Here is an 18091-nt window from a genome sequence, read left to right as displayed (position 1 = left end):
TAGTTATCATGTATTCATTGTTTATTAAATTAATTAATTAATATTATTTTGTGGTATTCTGATATCATAAAGTATTCTTACATTCACTAACTATAAATAAGTAAAGGGGCACAATTTATTCTCCTTGGTTTCAATGGGATATAAATTAACTTACCTTCCCTGGAGATGAGTACTGTAGAAGTGGAAAGGATTCAAGGTTTGACACAGATCATAATCAATTAAATAATACATTTACATTGTCTCCAGCAGCTTAAAGCAGACCCTGGTTTCTTCCCAACTAACATGTACCTTTCTTTATTTCAGTAAGGGCTACACAGATATTGTAAAAATACCAGAAGGAGCAACCCACATCAAAATACGTCAGTTCAAAACTAAAGATCAGACAAGGTTCACAGCTTACTTGGCCCTGAAAAAAAGGAATGGTGAGTATCTTGTCAATGGGAAATACATGATCTCAACCTCAGAAACCATCATTGACCTCAATGGAACCGTCATGAACTACAGTGGCTGGAGTCACAAAGATGATTCCCTTCATGCGATGGGACATACAGGTACAAAGGAGATCCTTATAGTGCAGATTCTTGCAACTGATCCAACAAAGCCAGTGGATGTACGCTATAGTTTCTACGTACCAAAGAAACCAACCCAAATAACAAACTCTGTTACAAGTAACAGCAGCAGCAACAAACTGACAGCTCCACTCACACAGCCCCAATGGGTGACTGGACCATGGCTTTCTTGTTCTCGAACATGTGATACAGGCTGGCACACAAGAACTGTACAGTGTAAAGATGGAAATGAAAAATTAGCGAAAGGATGTTCTCTGTCTCAAAGACCTTCAGCATTTAAGCAGTGCTTGCTCAAAAAATGTTAACCTGTGGTTACAGGCTTCTTCAAAAGGAGTCTCATTAAGTCATATCTGACACATTGACATAAGATCTACCTGGGTGCGGAGAAAAATGAACACTTCAGGATACTTTCATATCGTCTGAAATTATGGGCAGAATCTGCCTATTTGGACCAAATGAAAATATGTACTGTTCTGGGGATCTTAATATGTCAAATGCACTAAGCATTAGTTGTTATAAAGCCCTTTGTATCTGCAAATAAGAAGAGGATAAACCAGTGAATGGGTGATCATGAGATATCTGAAGGTTACAGAATCATCTCCCCTTTTTCACCTACCTCTAACACAATACACCCTTAGACAATTGTCATACTTAACCATGATACCACAACAGCTTCTTTTTATACTATTTGTAAATACTTTTACTTTGGTATGTCACTTTATGTCACTTGCTGTTCTTGTGAAAGGATGATAGCTTTTCTATTTGACACAAGTGATTGACCAAAATGTGTCTCCAGCCATTTAGGATTCATTCAGGTTTTTAAAGAGATGGCTGTGGATACTTAATTGAAAAATTAAGAGCTTGCTGCTTTGAAAAAATACATTTTTGACAACAGGAAATACATTTCAGTTCTAAAAATTTCCTGACAAAAAGTTCTGTTCTATTTTAATGCCTTTCTAATGAAAAAAAATCATACAAGAACACCTCTGCAGCAGTAAAACAGCTGCTTGAATATATCTTGAACACAAACAAAAAGTAAGATGGATACTTTTTTCTGGATTAACAATTCAGGTAATAACAATGAAAATGACAAAAGAATCAATTGTGTAAAACAGGGGTTGGCACTGTTTGCCCTCAGAGATTAATAGGCTTCATCTAGCATATCTCACAATCAATTATTCTTGTTAGGGTTGCTGGGGCCTCCAGTCAACCTGTATCTGAAGCTGCACAATTCCCATATTTGGTACAGGAGGTAGACAAATGGAGGAGGAGACTACTGGGAAGGAATTCAGTAAGTGGTAACAAATGTTAGAAGCAACATTCCTTGGGAATAATCCATCAAGACTATGTCAGGAGTTGGTAGTCTAGACAGGTGTCCTTTTCTCTATGTCTCTTTCTCCTAGTTGTCCCAACTTAGCAGGCAACTGGGGAACAAATCACTCTTGGAAGTTTGTGTAAGGCCTTTGGGAGCCACAGGTCAGCCAGTCCTGAAAGAGGTGTTGGGTCATGTCTTAATCATCTTCTGACTCATATAATCTGAAACTTATTCATTATATGTTAGATTTCTGGCAGCCATAGTGAAACTAAAACAATGAATTTGTTACCTTCTGTGATGACATTTAAAAACATACTGCATATCTTGCATATAGCAATATTTTATACAGTAATTTTAATTCTAGGACTATGTATTACCACTCAAATACCAAGTCCAGAGATATACACATGATCAGATATGAATAGAGATGTCCTCTGCCCAACTTCTTCATTATTTCCATGAAGAATGTGCTATCTTTTGCACATTTAATGTGGGTCCTAACATTAAATGAAAAGAGTCAGTCTTTTAATTGCCCATAAAAGTCACATATCAGTAAAAAGTGCATTGCTGAGGGCACCCATGCACATTATTTGTTGTTGCTGTGGATATTTTAGTTTTAATTTGTGTTCAAGAAATTGAATATTTTATTTTTGAACACTTTGCATATTTTTGTGGATTAAGAATGCAGTTCTGTGCCCACTTTCCTGGGAGTAAGCACTATTGAAGTCAATGGGATATACTTTAGAGTAGTCACAAAAATGATTAAATAGCTTCATAAGAGACACAGGAAATTCAAGTCATATTTTAATATCATCATTATAGTCAATACTAAGTATTTTCACAGTGCAAAGTATTGTAGAAAATATTTTCCATTTTAGTAAGGTAACGTAAATACCTCATCTGAAATCTAGTGAAATCAATTTACTTTTGGATTATATTTATATATTATGAAAATCTTAAATGTGGAAATATAATAGAAATGAATATAGATATCACTTCTGTTCTCAGTGCCTTACATAATTATTATAAGTGTAAACAATTCTAATTTTATAAATTTCTATTGAAATTCTTATCTATTTCAATGGGATCAGGGTTATATCAAAAATAATTTTCATTCAAATTTTGATCTAAAATCTTTGCACATGTATGTGTGGCTCCAGAACCAAGTTCTGATGTTGATCTGAAATTGTGATCAGGGTACATAATTCTATGCATAACATTTCTGTTGTTATGCCAAAATCATTGAGGAAAATAATTCAGTGTTAAGCCACTCCATTAATGTAAGTCTTGTTGACTTGCATGAGGAGAACACTATGTGACACTTAAATAATTAGTTAGTTGGGTGGGATGAACACTACAATTCAGTAGTAAAATTACCATGTCACAGTTCCACTTTTGTTCTTGACTAGTGCTATAACTTTGTAAAAGCTACTCATCAATGATGACTGACAGCTGTTCTTTCACATTGCCAGGATATGACCAGTTAAAGAATATGGGTGCACTTATTAAGCACATCAACACAGAGATTCAGCTAGTGGGCATTTATTTTTTAATCATTTAAGGAAAACCATTTTCTCCAATGCAGTTCTAACCATGTGCAATTGTATATAATTAGTTGTGGTAGAATAGAATTTAGATAAAGAGCTATGCACCAAGAGTAAATAATACCCTCACCTATAATGCGAGTGGTCAAATTTGGTGAGCTACAAGCCAATTTTTCACCACTAGCTACCATACCCAGTTTATAGATCCAAGAAAAGAATAGGTCCTTGTTTTGACGGCAGTCCTGATCAATTGTACCTTAAAGCAGGTCTTGCAGTGGGCTTAAAGAAGACATTTTGGAGACTCTGCCAGAACCCCAACTGTTTTAATCCAGATTTAGACTCTTTAAACCCAAACCCCATGCAAAAACACTGGCACCTTAGAGGTTTCTCTTTTAAGTGTTTTTAAATGTCCAGATGCTCCATGGGCACCTGAGAGTTGGGGGTTAAACTGTCCTGCAGCATTATGCAGCCCACAGTGATCTGGATGAATGGTTATATTTGCAACTCCTGATTCAGACAGAGACTCGCATATGGAAAATATTTTTATATAGTTAAGTGTCTTGTGGATTGCAACATTATATGTGATATCTGCACTATCAAATCTTTCTGTGATTGTGGAGTTCAGAAAACCAGTAGTTTACTAATGTTTTTAGAGTGATACCCATTCCAATTTTTTTCTGCTTCTCTCTGACAAAGGAGGAGGATGTCAAAAAAACAAAACAGATCGCAAGACGGTGTCAAGTTTTACAGCTAATTTTGTCAACATTATTTGAGACTATATCTTATTCAGCACCATCTTAAGGCTTTTTTTTTCTTTTACTTTTAGCATTTACTTACATTTTCATGAAGAGACTCTGGAAGGTGCTAGAAATATATGATGTAGTATTGGTGAATCACTTTTCCTATACACGTTTGACACAGTAGTGGGAAGCTTTGGACTGAACATAATCCATTTGGGAGTAGGAAAGGGAAAATGCAAATGGCTACTGGAGTTGATAGGCTGAGCAAAGAGGTCTGATTTATATGGCACAAGGAATTTCGACTCTGATTTTATAAAAGCATGAAAATAATGTGAATTTCAGTTTTGTAACTGTAGCATGATAATTTGAGGGGTGTGACATGTGGTAGTCATAGCTAATTTTTGCAACAAAAAAAAATGAAGGAGGTATATTTGTTTTTACCCTGCTGTATCGCTACTACTTTGTTATACCTCCAGCTATTCCACATTGCTTTATGTGTTCATTCCAATGAGAAACTTGTCCCAGTGGTGTCACTTTATACTTTCTTTCTCTGAAAGAAGTGAATCCTAATTATTTGGGATGTATCAGTGCCAAGCGATTTTCATTGTAACTCCTAGTAAAATGAAAGTCTACTGAAATCCCAACTAGTTTCGTGGCTCTGAGCAGCTCTACAATTAGTAGTGCCGTGCCAACTAGCCTCTCCATTGAATTGGCAAAACATTCTCAAATTGCCCTAGAAAAACAAGTTGTAATCTTCAATAGCCCAGTGTGGTGTAATGTTTTGAGTGCTGCACTGGAGCTCAGGAGACCAGTATTCAATTACCATCAGCCATGGAAACTCTCTGGGTCACCTTGGACCAATCGCACTAGAGGAAAGCACTGACAAATCTTGCCAAGAAAACCCATGATAGTTTTGCCTTGGGATCACCATAACTCAAAAGTGAAGGCACACAGCAACAACAGCAACTATCCAGGCCATGTGATATTGTATGGTATGCATACAGTACATAATAGTAACATGTAAAAATTCTTTTGAGCAAGGCTAGACAGTTTATTTCCCATAGAAACTGTTTATTCCATGGAAAGAAAGTGGGAAGAAGATATTGGCAACTGGTCACCCATGTAAAAATAGTAATATTTTTTTTACAAAATTATACATGAAAATAAAAAAGCAACATAGCACTGAAAAATAAATAATTTATTGTTTTTACAAATTGGTATGTGAATGATGTAATGGATTTATTTATTATTTAACGTGAAATGCCAATTGTGAAAACTCTTCTATATTTAAATTGTTTTGCTATCACTTCTTTGTCTTTCTTTCTCTCCCACTTTTCTTTTTTTAATGTATGCCTTTATATTTGAATGGAAAGTACTATGTGAATTTATCAACACACAGCACTGGTTGCTTTTATGTTGTTTTTTGTTTGGTTTTTTTTAATAGAATGTGTGCACGTATGTGAATGTGATACACACTGATGTGAGTATGGTCAATAGTATAAATAAAAATATTTGGGTGTATGGCAGTGTGGGTGTGTCAGATATATATATAAACAAAATACACATGGATACATATACTTGCATGTATATGTATATGGACACTGACATTCTTCAACAAAGACTTCTTTAAAAGAAAAGTCAGCAACAAAAAGAAAAGTATGTTGAAATAAATTTATTCTTGTTGTACTTGTTTAGTGAAATCCAAAGGGTATTGTTTAGAGACCTCCCATTTCACCTTATTCTTCTAAGGTTGGAGAACAGGTGTGCATCAATCCGCTCCCATGTAGTTTAGTGAAAAAATTACCTATTTCCTCCCTCCCTCCACCCCCACACCCAAAAATAAATAAATAAGGGGAGTTGCTGATTTGACCAAAATTGGCTTGGACGCCAGTGGATGCCTTAATAATAATGGCTTTTTGTATTAGTTCATTGTTTGATTTAATGTGCCTAAGATAATGATGGTTTGTGTCACTTTCATGAGCAAAAGCAGCCTTTTTGCAGACTACCATAGCTCAAGCATAGTTACCATGTGCAGGACATTCAGTCCCATGTTATGTTAGTAACTGTGGGTGGCATTATGGCTATGCTCATTGATTTTGGTAAGGCATGAATGACACTTTTCTGATAACTATGATGCTGGCTCATCCATTGTCCTTCATATTTTGAAGTCACATTTAAATCACCTAAAATAAGTGACTTAAATAAGGCAACATATCCCGAGTTTCATATCCTGCATTATTAAGCCTAGAACCAAAGCATTTTTCTCAAGTATTAATATCTCAGTTGATTCTAAAGGTGTAATGGAATTGCTTCCATGTTTTTCTCAGCAAAACCTGAAGATTGGGGAGATCGCTGTTAGCTCATCCCCAAAGAAACAAGTACTAGCTTATGATTTGCCCTTACTGCATACAGCAATGCCAAAGGATGGCTGCGGGATGACATTCAGGTTCAGATATTCAAAGGAACTGCTATTCAACAAAGGGTTCAGAAGTATTGGAATGTGTTAACCAGATGACTGACTTGTAGAATGACTTTCCCTTCAGTTAGAAATGGAGAATATGGCCTTCCAGATGTTACTGGACTGCAACTCATCATTTCTTATCACTGATTGCTGAGTAGGGGTGATGGAAATTATATTTTAAGCATGTGTAGAGAAAATCACTTGCCATAAATCTGAATGAAAGTAATGCAGTTCATGTGCCACATAACCTGGCTTAATAATGGCATAATCTTATCAATTGAATGGCAATTTCTGTGATGCAAATCTTCTGTGGGGAAGAAATATGCAAGATGAATAACACAAAGTATAAATGATCCTAAAATGCTTTAATTTTGACTCAGCTTGGAAACTGCCATGTCCTCAACCATTTCCTTTTGGCATATTGTCAACAGCTGGTAGTTCTATCCACTTGATTCCAAAAAAAGTAATTCTTGGTCCAGACAGAAAATCTCAAGCAGCTAAAAGGTGTGTGTGTGTGTGTTTTTATGTGTTTCTTCTTAAGAATAAGCAGAAGCCCTAGAAATTACCACCATTTCACAGCAGTCAAAACAAATGAAAAACCTGGCAGTACAGTAGAGAAAAGAACAGACAGATCAAGTCACTTATATATTGTTGTGAAAATGTTTGTTCAAAACATTTTGTGGACACCACTCTGCACACAAACAACACTCTTAATTTCTCTCACATTACAAATGCCAAGTTTTTGTATGAATGCAATCTGTAAGAACCAGGAATCCATATTTTTACAGTAAAATCCCATTCATGTCTATTCAGAAGAAAGATCTAAGTTCAATGGAGCTTACTCCCAAGTCAGTGGGTATATAGGAATGTAATAGTGTGGATCAAAATGTTAAAAAGTGAGAATTGCAATTTATTTTCTTATCAACACTTCCTCATAACATATCTCTCAATATATGGCATCCAAATTAAGAAAAGTGGTTTCATTTTATTTTCCCTTCTAAATACGAGTTTATGTCCTTTTCTATGACTGCCACTCTTGTCTAGTTTCACAATACAGTACTTTGTTTTTTGCAATAGTAAATACCCACAAGAGTTTTGTTTTATTATGTTTTTAATCTGAATATGCCTTACAGTTTAATTTGTCCTTAAATATGTGTCCTCAGATTATTAGCATATAGAAAAAATGTAGGGGTATTTTGAGAAATCAACACTTTTAATTTTATACTATTTTGGAAATAAATGAGTGTGTGGATTATGTTGGCTTCAGTAGAGCAGTTTAGAAATAAAAGCAAGTATTTACTTTGCTAATTGTAAAATGAAGTCTGCATTTTACAGTGAGAGGGAAATCCTGAAGAACAATATTCCTAAAATGGTGAAAAGATTGGTAGCTACTTCTAATTCTGAATCATTTTAGCATTGCTTCCTTTCTTAAAATTGAATTCTAAGCTGAAACATATAACATACACTTTAAATCATACACTCCAAAACGAGCAATTGAAATGTTGCAAAAATATATTAATAAATAACTGAATAATTAGGCATATGTATATGGAAGTGGCCCGTGCTTCTGTATCATGTATTACTTTCATTACATTAGTCTGTGTCCAAACTTGACTTTACTAGACTTAATTTATATCATTACACTTGTATGTTTAATTATGACAGAATACAAATCGTGTTTTTACAATTCATTTAGAAAAGTTTGATCATACTGGAAGTCGTGGCATATAAAGTGAACGACGTAAAAAATTTACAAGATTACTGTCCTTCAGAGAAGACTTATCAATACAAATTTGGTTGCAGAGAAACAGATATCTCTTAAAAAACATATGTATTTTGCACATATAATTAAATAAAGAATGAGATATTCTAGAACTTCCCAATAAAAACATTTATGATATTTTACTGTTGGAAGACATCAACAAATTAAATTGGTTCTGTATAACTACCCTGATAATAAAATGAAAAGTTTCAGTTTTTGGATTACAAATTACAGAATCCTTAAGCCAGCATGTCTGGTGGCTACAACTCTGTTGTTCCAAAAAGCATTGTGTCAAGTTCTGACTAAAACATGTCCATTATACTAAGCATTTCAGGTTCTATCAAGATGTATATATTCCAAATCCTTCTTCCTTTTGACAGGGATGGGTGATGGCTCCCATTTCAGTGGGTCAGTGAATCCACTCCAGGTATATGTCCTAACTAATGAATTTATCACAAAGTACTAAATATACGTACTTTGGGATTACAGCACCTTTGTAGAGATTCTTGGCAGGGGGTTGGACTGGATGGCTCACGAGGTCTCTTCCAACTCTATGATTCTATGATTCTCTGGGCTAAAACCTGGATGGATATGCTGACCCACCAACTTGGAACTGACCAGATGCCTGTGCCTTTTTTTCTTTCTGAATTTAATCTCTTCATATTCTGACGTTGCAAAATATGGTCCAGTATTGAAATGTGCTCTAGCTAAGAAACAACATTTCTAAGAAGAATGGTGCTATAATCACCCAGTCTTTGATACAAAGATTAATACCAACCAAAGATAAAATCAGCATTCCCTGGCCTTATATTAAGCATATTGATTACTATCCATATTGCCAATGTGCACCATAATACCTTACACTGTATACTCTCACATATATTGTACAAACAGCCTAGTAAACTGAAATTTCTGTTACTTCTTTTTCTTTGAGAGAATGCTTTATCATGATGATTTAACACTGGATAACACTACAATGTCAGCCACTGAATAAAGATTTGTACTGTACTATGAAAAAGTCCAATGTCTCATTTTGTAAACCTATGATGAACAATATATGATAAACATATAAGTGACAGGTTGTAATCTTTAACTGAGTTTATGGCTTCAATTAAAATAATAAACTGTGTCATAGAACATCACATAAATTGTCCTTTTCTCCAGTAGCAAACTGAAGCTAGATACATTCTACTTTGCAATGTGTACAAGGGTCATACAGCTTCTGTTTCTAAATGTACTGCCTTTTATGAAAAAATAGCTACTGTTAACTTAAAGAATAGAAGAAAAAGTGGGGAAATAACTCTATTCTTGTGACTAGGAAAGCCAATTATCATTAATGCAAAAATGAGAAAAAGTAAAACTCAAGAATATTTGTAATCCCCGCTCAACATGCCAAAAATTCAAGAGATTTTTCACCAGAATGGGAGGTTTACAAATCTGTATCCAACTATGTCATTGTATTAGCACAGGCATGGGCAAACTAAGGCCCAGGAACTGGATGAGGACCCCTGGGCTCTTAAGTCAAGCCCTCCTCATTTTCCCTGTCCTCTCAGCATAAAGACGTGGTAGCCTGCCACATCCTTATGCAGAAAGGATGGAGAAGAAAGGCACAGCACCGTTGAGAGCCCTCTCTCTTGCCGTACTCCCGGCATAAAGGACGAGGTGAGCGGCCCCATCCTTATGCCGACAGGATAGCCCAAGGAAGTCACATCATGGGTGAGAGCCCTCTGCAGCATTCTAGCCCTCCTCCCAGCATAATGTCAAGAGGACAGCCCAAAGATCAGGGGAGGAGGATCGGGACAGTTGCCACACATCTTGTTTTCCTCTTAACATAAGGATAGAGCAAGCAGCCCCATTCTTATGCCAGGAGGACAACTTGAGGATGACCCACTTCCTTCTGGCTCCATCTGGCCTTCTCCCTCCTGGCCTGCCCCTCTCGGTCAGGCCCACAATGCGGCCCCAAACAAGAACATTTGCTCATGCCTGTATTAGCAAATAGACATTTATACAGCTAGAGCAAGAACAAGATTCTAGTGCAGTATTCATTTGCTTGAGAAAAAACATATCTATCCTGTTTCCTTTGCTACCAATTACACAGTGGATAAATCCAATGCTACTGGATTGTTCTTTCCACCAAATCATATCACACTATGATAGAAAAGTGAAACATAAATTCAAAAACTAAATCACACTGACAAAGCTGTTTACACCACTCTCATGTTGGAGTTGGGCTTTCAAAAATATTAGTTGGAGAGAAAATATGAGAATTTAAAAATAAATACTGCCAGGCCTCTCAGTTTTGGAACATTATGAAACAGTGCTGTTAAGTGGAGCTAACAAAAATACAAATAGCATGTTGAATGATGCTTACATATAATATTTGGTTTTTATATGAATTCCCTCTTCCCATTTTTTTCTACAGAACCCACCAGGCAATTGTTTTGTTGCTCACAAAACTAATAGTCTTGATTTGCCTGGGACCGTAGCCCAGGGTGAATATTTCACAGTACTTTTATATATTGTCCAGAAATAACAGGGTTACACCTATGAAATTCTGGCTGAGTCAAATTCCTTCCCAATTCCTGGTTCTATTTATGTGGCAAAAACTGCTGCTACCCTCCAGTTGCTTTCCAGCCAACATCATATTTGAAGTCTGTATTTTCTTTTTAGTTACAGCCCTGTTAATGACACATTTATTTCAAGGAAAATGGCTCAAACAGCAGCTGCTTGGGGTCTTATTTCAATCACCACATATGATCTATACCTGTGGATACAGCTTGCTTTGATAGGAATCAAAATCAGAGGTTCCCCCAAACTTTTTTGGTCATGGAACCCTTCAGAAGACATTTTTCCCCACAGAACCCTAACCCTAACTTTTACTAAGTATTGTGAAACCACAAAACTCTTCCTCCTTTCATCTACACCTATTGCCTGAGTTTTTATGTAACTTATTAGATTTGGAAACAAATAAAATATTTTAAATATAACCACAAACATGAGATTGCCCTGAACTGAATGTAAGTAGTGGTATGCTGATATTCATAAAAGAAAGTATCTTCTGGATGTTGCTAAAATAGTCAAGGGTGATCCAGCATGTGCACAAGGAACATTCTCAAAATTTCCATGCATTTCTCTGGAGAAGTCAGAGATGCTGGGCTATGATAAAACGACTTCCGGTGGCAAGTAGATGGAGTTAACTCGCTTTTCCCCTTCCTTTTCATAGAGACAATCAAATAGTTGACCTCATGTGTTTTTATTGTTAAAACTGTTTTATATTTAATTTTAAAGATTTTTGTGGAACCCTTACAGTATATTTGTGGAACCTCAGGTTTAGACTGAAGACAGTTTGGGAAACACTGATTTAAATTACAGCAAGATTTTGAGAGAAAACACCAATAGGACAGACATTTTGTATTCAAGAATGGAGAAGTGCAGGCCTGACTTGTTAACTTCAGGAGTTGATGGGGTGGGGGGGGGGGGGGAGAGATTGTTGTCTTTAAAACACACACACACACTTTTTGATGTCTTGACATCTTGATATCTTTGGTTAGATATCCATTGCTTGCTTTCTTCTTTTTTTTCAAAATGATTTTAGGAGTTGTTCACTTTCCATGAATAAGTGTATCATTCTCATTCAAATGGCTAAGGAACACTGAAATGTAAAGGTAAAGGTTTTCCCCTGACATTAAGTTCAGTTGTGTCTGACTCTGGGGTTTGGTGTTCATCTCCATTTCTAAGCTGAACAGCCAGTATTGTCCGTAGACACCTCCAAGGTCATGTGGCCGGCATGACTGCATGGAGCATGGTAAGAAACACTACATGAGAAACACTCTCAACGGAGACCACCCTCCCATTGAAGGGAGGGTGGTCTCCGATGAGAGGCAAGGCGAGGGTCTTGAACCATGCAGGTGAATCTGGGAGCGGTGCTGCTGAGCTTGGCTCTGTGGGCATTTTGTTCGCTGGTGCTGAGCACAGAAGGGAAACGGAAGCTCCAGATCGGAGTCAAGAAATGGGTCGACAACTGCCCTATCAAGTCCTGCAAAGGAGATGTGCTCCACATGCATTACCTCGGGAAGCTGGAAGACGGGACAGAGTTTGACAGCAGCTTGGCTTGCAACCAGACATTTGACTTCTCCTTGGGGACCGGACAAGTCATTAAAGGCTGGGATCAGGGTCTGCTTGGGATGTGTGAGGGCGAGAAGAGGAAGTTGGTGATTCCATCAGAATTGGGCGATGGGGACTGAGGGGTGCCACCCAAAATTCCTGAAGGAAATTAAAAACATGGATATGGGACCAGGATTTGGATAATCTGGCAGACTGAGAAGGACAATGACGACGAAAGCTTTGGAAACACACTATGATAAGCAGAATTAATTTATGAATTACGGACTTGGCGAAACGATGGCCACTAGGCTGGCTTTTTATTGTATTAATATAATGTTTTAACTGTTTATAATTATTGTTACTATGTATTTTATTGTGTTGAATTGTAGGCATCAAACGTATGCCGGTTGGAAACTGCCCTGAGTCCCCCTTAGGGGGTTGAGAAGGGCGGGGTAGAAGTACCCTAAATAAATAAATAAATAAATAAATACATGCCATAAATTTAAACACATTTCTATATTTTTTTTAAAAGAGATAAAAAATGTGTGCTAGAAATTTAGAAAAGAAAAGCAGCAGATTCTGAAAGGTTAAGCTTTGGGTCACCTCTGCATAACAGGAGCCCCCAGTGGTGCAATTGGTTGAACGCCTGTGCCAGCAGGACTGAAGACTGACAGATTCATGGTTTGAATCCAGGGAGAGCATGGTGATCTCCCTCTGTTAGCTCCAGCTCCCCATGCAGAGACATGAGAGAAGCCTCACACAAGGATGGGAAAACACCAAACATCTGGTTTTCCCCTGGGCAATGTCCTTGCAAATGGTCAATTCTCTCATGCCAGAACCGACTTGCAGATTCTCAAGTCATTCCTGACATGAAAGGAAAACCTCTGTATAGCAAGTTATGTGTACAACTACCTGCCCTCTTCATGGGTTGTGTGTATATGAGGAATCTGAGTTTGGGGAAACCCTGCCAATTTATACTTATCAATTCTCCTAATTTGTCAGGGACAGTCCTGATTAATCCTCCTGTTGCCTTTCAAAACAATTCAGATATCCAAAATTTAGTACAGCTGTGACTGAGAAGTGGCATGGCTATCTGAACAAAACTGGCAGCAGAAAAGAACTTATGTAGAGCTGTAGCTAAAGTGAGGACAAAAAGAGGTCATTGCCATTCCAAGTAAAATTTCTGCCCCCAAGGAAATTTTCCTTCAGTCCTGAAATGTCTTACATTCCAGTCATCTAAAACAGCAGCTGCACATTTAGAAATACAATTTAAGCATCCAAAGAAAGAGACCAGGCAGGTTACCCACAGAATGTGAACACAATAAATGTAAGAGCTCTGAGAATAGATGATTTTCAATGACTGTCTCCCTGCAATGCTAAAAATTTGGTGACTGAAGGAAACTTTCAGTGGAGGAGTGGCAATGGCCTCATTTTGCCTTCTCTTCCCTGTAGCTACAACCGAGAGTTCACATCCTTAATAATCCAGGTCTTGTTTCACACCCAAAGAACATGATAAAACAGCAGGAGGTTCCCAACTCACAGTGATTTGCATAATTAGTGAACACATTGCATGACATCCAGATTAGTTTCATCACATTTCCAAGAAATGGGCTATGTTAATCCTAAATGTGAGCCAATCTAACTTTAGTTGCAGACAGAAGCCAAAAAGGCCCTTCTCTTGAACTAAAATAGTTACAACAATTTGTGTAGTGCTACAGCTGTATTACTTACATATCTATGCAGTTATTATTCTCCAATATATTTGAGGTCCCATCCACACTGTTGTATTTTGAACTAGATTGTAATGGTCAGTGTGGACTCATACAATGCAGAATAATTCCCTGCAGAATAATGGGCAAGTCTTAAGGATCATGCCAAAAACACTAGCAAATCAATATATCAAACAAGAATTTATCATAAATTCACTGCAGCTACCTAAGTCCACTATTTTATTTTTTATTTTTTGTCATGTCAGGAGCAACTTGAGAAACTGCAAGTTGTTTCTGGTGTGAGAGAATTGGCCGTCTGCAAAGACGTTGGCCAGGGGACGCCCAGATGATTTTTGATGTTTTTATCATCCTTGTGGGAGGCTTCTCTCATGAGGAGCTGGAGCTGATAGAGGGAGCTCATCCGCCTCTCCCCGGATTCAAACCTGTGACCTGTCGGTCTTCAGTCCTGCCAGCACAGGGGTTTAACCCACTGCGTCACCGGGGGCTCCAGTCCACTATTCGCCTAGCTTCATTCACAGTTTTCTGAGTTTCTTTGTGTTCCTAGTTCTCTTGTAATGACCTATACAACTTATGTCCAGGTTATCTGAAAGGCCATATTCTTCTCTATGAGCCAACTCATGACATCTTCTGGTGAGGCCCTTTCCTCCATTTGATCATCTTCACATGTACATCTGCTGGAAACACAGGTTAGTGTCTTCTCAGTGCCATACTCCATTCAGAACTGAGAATCAGCAAATGTCAATTTTATCTTTGGATATCATTATTCAAGTACAAAATTAAGTCATCAGTGGTTTTAAAATGCCATAAGTTTTTTTCTGTTTCACAAAGGGCACATCTATACTGACCATTTGGGTTGAATTAGCCCATGGATAGCTACAAAATGCACATGGGCTGATCTGGATTAACAACACAAAAGCCACAGAAAGAAGTTGCACCCTGGGTTAAAAAAACAAAGGGAAAAGTCTGAATCCTGCACCAGGATTTGGGCTTTCCCCTGAGTTTTGACAATGTAGCTACCTGCCACCATTTCCTATGCAGAACCAGCAGTAGGTGTCCAAATGCCATCCTGCATTCCCTGGGCTCAAGTGGCCTGGGGTGTGGAATGGTTTTCCCTTCTTGACTTTTCTATATCTGTCACTGTCAGCTACAGTGGTGACAGGGCTACATACCTGCTGCTAGCAGTCTCCTTTTCTGCTTCTGTGCCATGTTACTGGCAAAAGAGTCTGAGATAAGGGAGAGGGAGGTTTCTCCCCCCTGCTCCTCCCAGTCACATGGCAAGGAAGCAGGAAGGGGGACTGCCCAGCAGCAGGGGAAAAGATGTGTTGGTTGTAGTTGGCAGCAACATGGGTGAAGAGGGGTTGGCTTTTGGACTCTACCTGCATGGGGAGGACATTGGCAGGGGTTGGGAGACATGTTCATGGTGTCCACTGTAACCTGAAATGTTCTTGGAGGGAGTACTTTTGGTGTCTCCTCAGCACTGTGGGTTATAGCTGTTTGTGGAGGCAAGAGGATGTCTGTGTAAGTGGACACCTCTGACACACACACATTTTTACTTTTATATGTATATTGATGATGATTGACCCTGCAGCAGCAGCACCATGACAATTTGGGATTATAGAAAATAAAGCAAACACTTCACTTTGTAGCATTGAATTATATTTTTGAACCAATAGAAAGGAAAGAAAGACAACTTGACTAGAATTAAAACAGAATTGAAATATGCTAGAAAATTAAAAATCAGTTTGTAGAATTAATTAATTTTAAATTAAAGAAATCCAAAGGAAAAAATAGAACCCTCCCCCCAAAAAATGAATCCTAAATGTAAACAACCCTCTCCACACACAAACACACAAAGAAAAATGATCCTAAAAGGATCCTAATCTCAGCTATGGTGGCAGCAGTAAAATGCAGCCTGGCTGCTGCAAAAATGATCCTAAACGGAACTAAGCTAATGCATGGTACATGCAAAAAGCATTTGAGAATGGACAAATTCAGCACCCAGCTCCTTCATTACCCTCGATCTCACTCCCAGCTTGCTCATACAATGGCAAGTAAGGCAATGTGGCTCCTACATTTAAAGGAAAGGGCAACAGTGCCTTCTCTCTTCCCCTCTCCCTCAGCCTTGATAGACTGAGGAAAGTATGTGACATACCATGTTTGGCTGCTCCATATAAAAGTTTGCTTGCACTGAAAAAAAAGCTGACTTACTGGAACTTATGAAAAGTAACAAACGTCTTACAAAATCTCCATAAATTGTTATTCAAATTCATTTGTGTTGGAGGGGGAAGGGTCTGCCTTTGTAAATCAGGTCATAAGTACAGATTTTCCGGAACACTTACGACTTATGATCCATGTCCTAATTTTTTCACAGCCCCAGTGTATATGTTATTGATCATTCTACACACACACACACACAATATTATATTTATTGTATTTTCTTTTTTCAGGCTTCCCCAAACACCATACATACATTTCAACATTTCTCTGATTATGATAGTAATGTTGTGTTCTTCCCCATTTTAATAAACTTTGCCATCTTGTAGCCTAGACACATTTTTTGGACCACATGGGTCCCATTCTTTATCTGTGAAATGTTGGAGGCTATGAAGTGATGCCCACACATTGTAGTATATCAAAATAAAGCTTTGTCATTGTAATTTTATATGACCAATTTTGCAAGCAGGCATTTCTTTCTTCCCTCTTTTATTAGCTCCAGAAGGGTCTTAATGCATATTTGACCTTAACAGTTGTTTGAATGGTTCTTTAGATGCAAGTCAGCTGTCCTATTTACACAATGGCTAAAATCCATCTTTGAAGATTATTCTGTTAACAGATACAATATCACATATTTGTTTCTTGCCTCTTTAGTGAGCCTACAAATTGTATTGTATTCTTAGTTATACCATTTGTCTGAGGATTAATGTGTGATAATACTGGCATGAGATGCCTCAACTATCTAGGATATATTCACATTAGACATGGAGACATTCTAAGGTGCTATTTAATCAATGGTACATTAATTTGGATAGGGAGACAGGAAAGAAACAAACCTACACAAAAAAGATAGTTATACTAATTTTAAAAACCCATTCTGTCCTTTTCATCTGCAATTTTAAGTTGATTTTTGGTTATGTAAGTGTGGTTATTTCCTTTTATCTGTGTAATGTTAATTTGTCTTCATAATTTTGGTTTATTCAGTTTTATGATTCTTAGCTGCCTTTGAGTACTGTTCTTTTTGGAAAGCAGGATATAACTCTTTAAAATATTATATAATGCACAGCAGAACATACAAAGGAGGATCAAACATGTAAGATAGTTCGAAAAAGAGAGGAAATGAGACAATAGTGCCATGTTTTAATGTGAATTTAATTTTATAATCTACAATGAAAATGAAACAACATAGTAGAAGATAAATACAGTTTGGCCTCCCTGTCTGTAGAGGAGTTAGCTGTGGATTCTAGCAAACCCTATTGAAATGAATGACTTCTGACTTAAGAATACCATTGAGTTGCACTAGAGGACCTAGAAAATGCCTAGAGGGGACACCTTTTTTTGGCATAGATGAATGAAACTGTGGACATCAGTTCTTCAGAAATGGAGGCTTTAATGTGGAATCGAAGAAAATATTGTGACTCCTCCGTATCCACAGAATCTAAGGATTACCATTTTAGAATGCCCATGTATGTAATGGACATAACCATCCATGGATTTTGATATCCATTGGGGGGGGGGGGTCCTGGAACTGAGCCCCAGCAGACACCAAAAGCCCACTTTATATTCAGAAAGTGGCTTTGATATAATAGTAGAAATAGTTGTGTCTTCACATTGACCCCAGCTTATGGTGAACCTGTCACTGGGTTTTCTAG

At 37.5% G+C, this 18091-nt stretch overlaps 1 protein-coding gene and 1 pseudogene across 1 annotated transcript in view; both read left to right on the top strand.

The window, feature by feature from the left end:
- Nucleotides 1–5694, top strand: part of ADAMTS5 (ADAM metallopeptidase with thrombospondin type 1 motif 5) — a 60297-nt gene extending 54603 nt beyond the window's left edge. The window contains exon 8 of the mRNA XM_060770466.2: nt 304–5694. Coding sequence (XP_060626449.2) covers nt 304–874 — 571 coding nt within the window. The 3' untranslated portion in view covers nt 875–5694. The remainder of the gene's footprint in view (nt 1–303) is intronic.
- A 6579-nt stretch (nt 5695–12273) lies between these two features.
- Nucleotides 12274–12668, top strand: LOC132770023 (peptidyl-prolyl cis-trans isomerase FKBP2 pseudogene; annotated as a pseudogene).
- The last annotated feature ends 5423 nt before the right edge of the window (nt 12669–18091 follow it).

This window comes from Anolis sagrei, chromosome 3 (genome assembly GCF_037176765.1).
Source record: "Anolis sagrei isolate rAnoSag1 chromosome 3, rAnoSag1.mat, whole genome shotgun sequence".
NCBI lineage: Eukaryota > Metazoa > Chordata > Lepidosauria > Squamata > Dactyloidae > Anolis > Anolis sagrei.
This window is presented reverse-complemented; position numbering and strand designations above follow the sequence as displayed.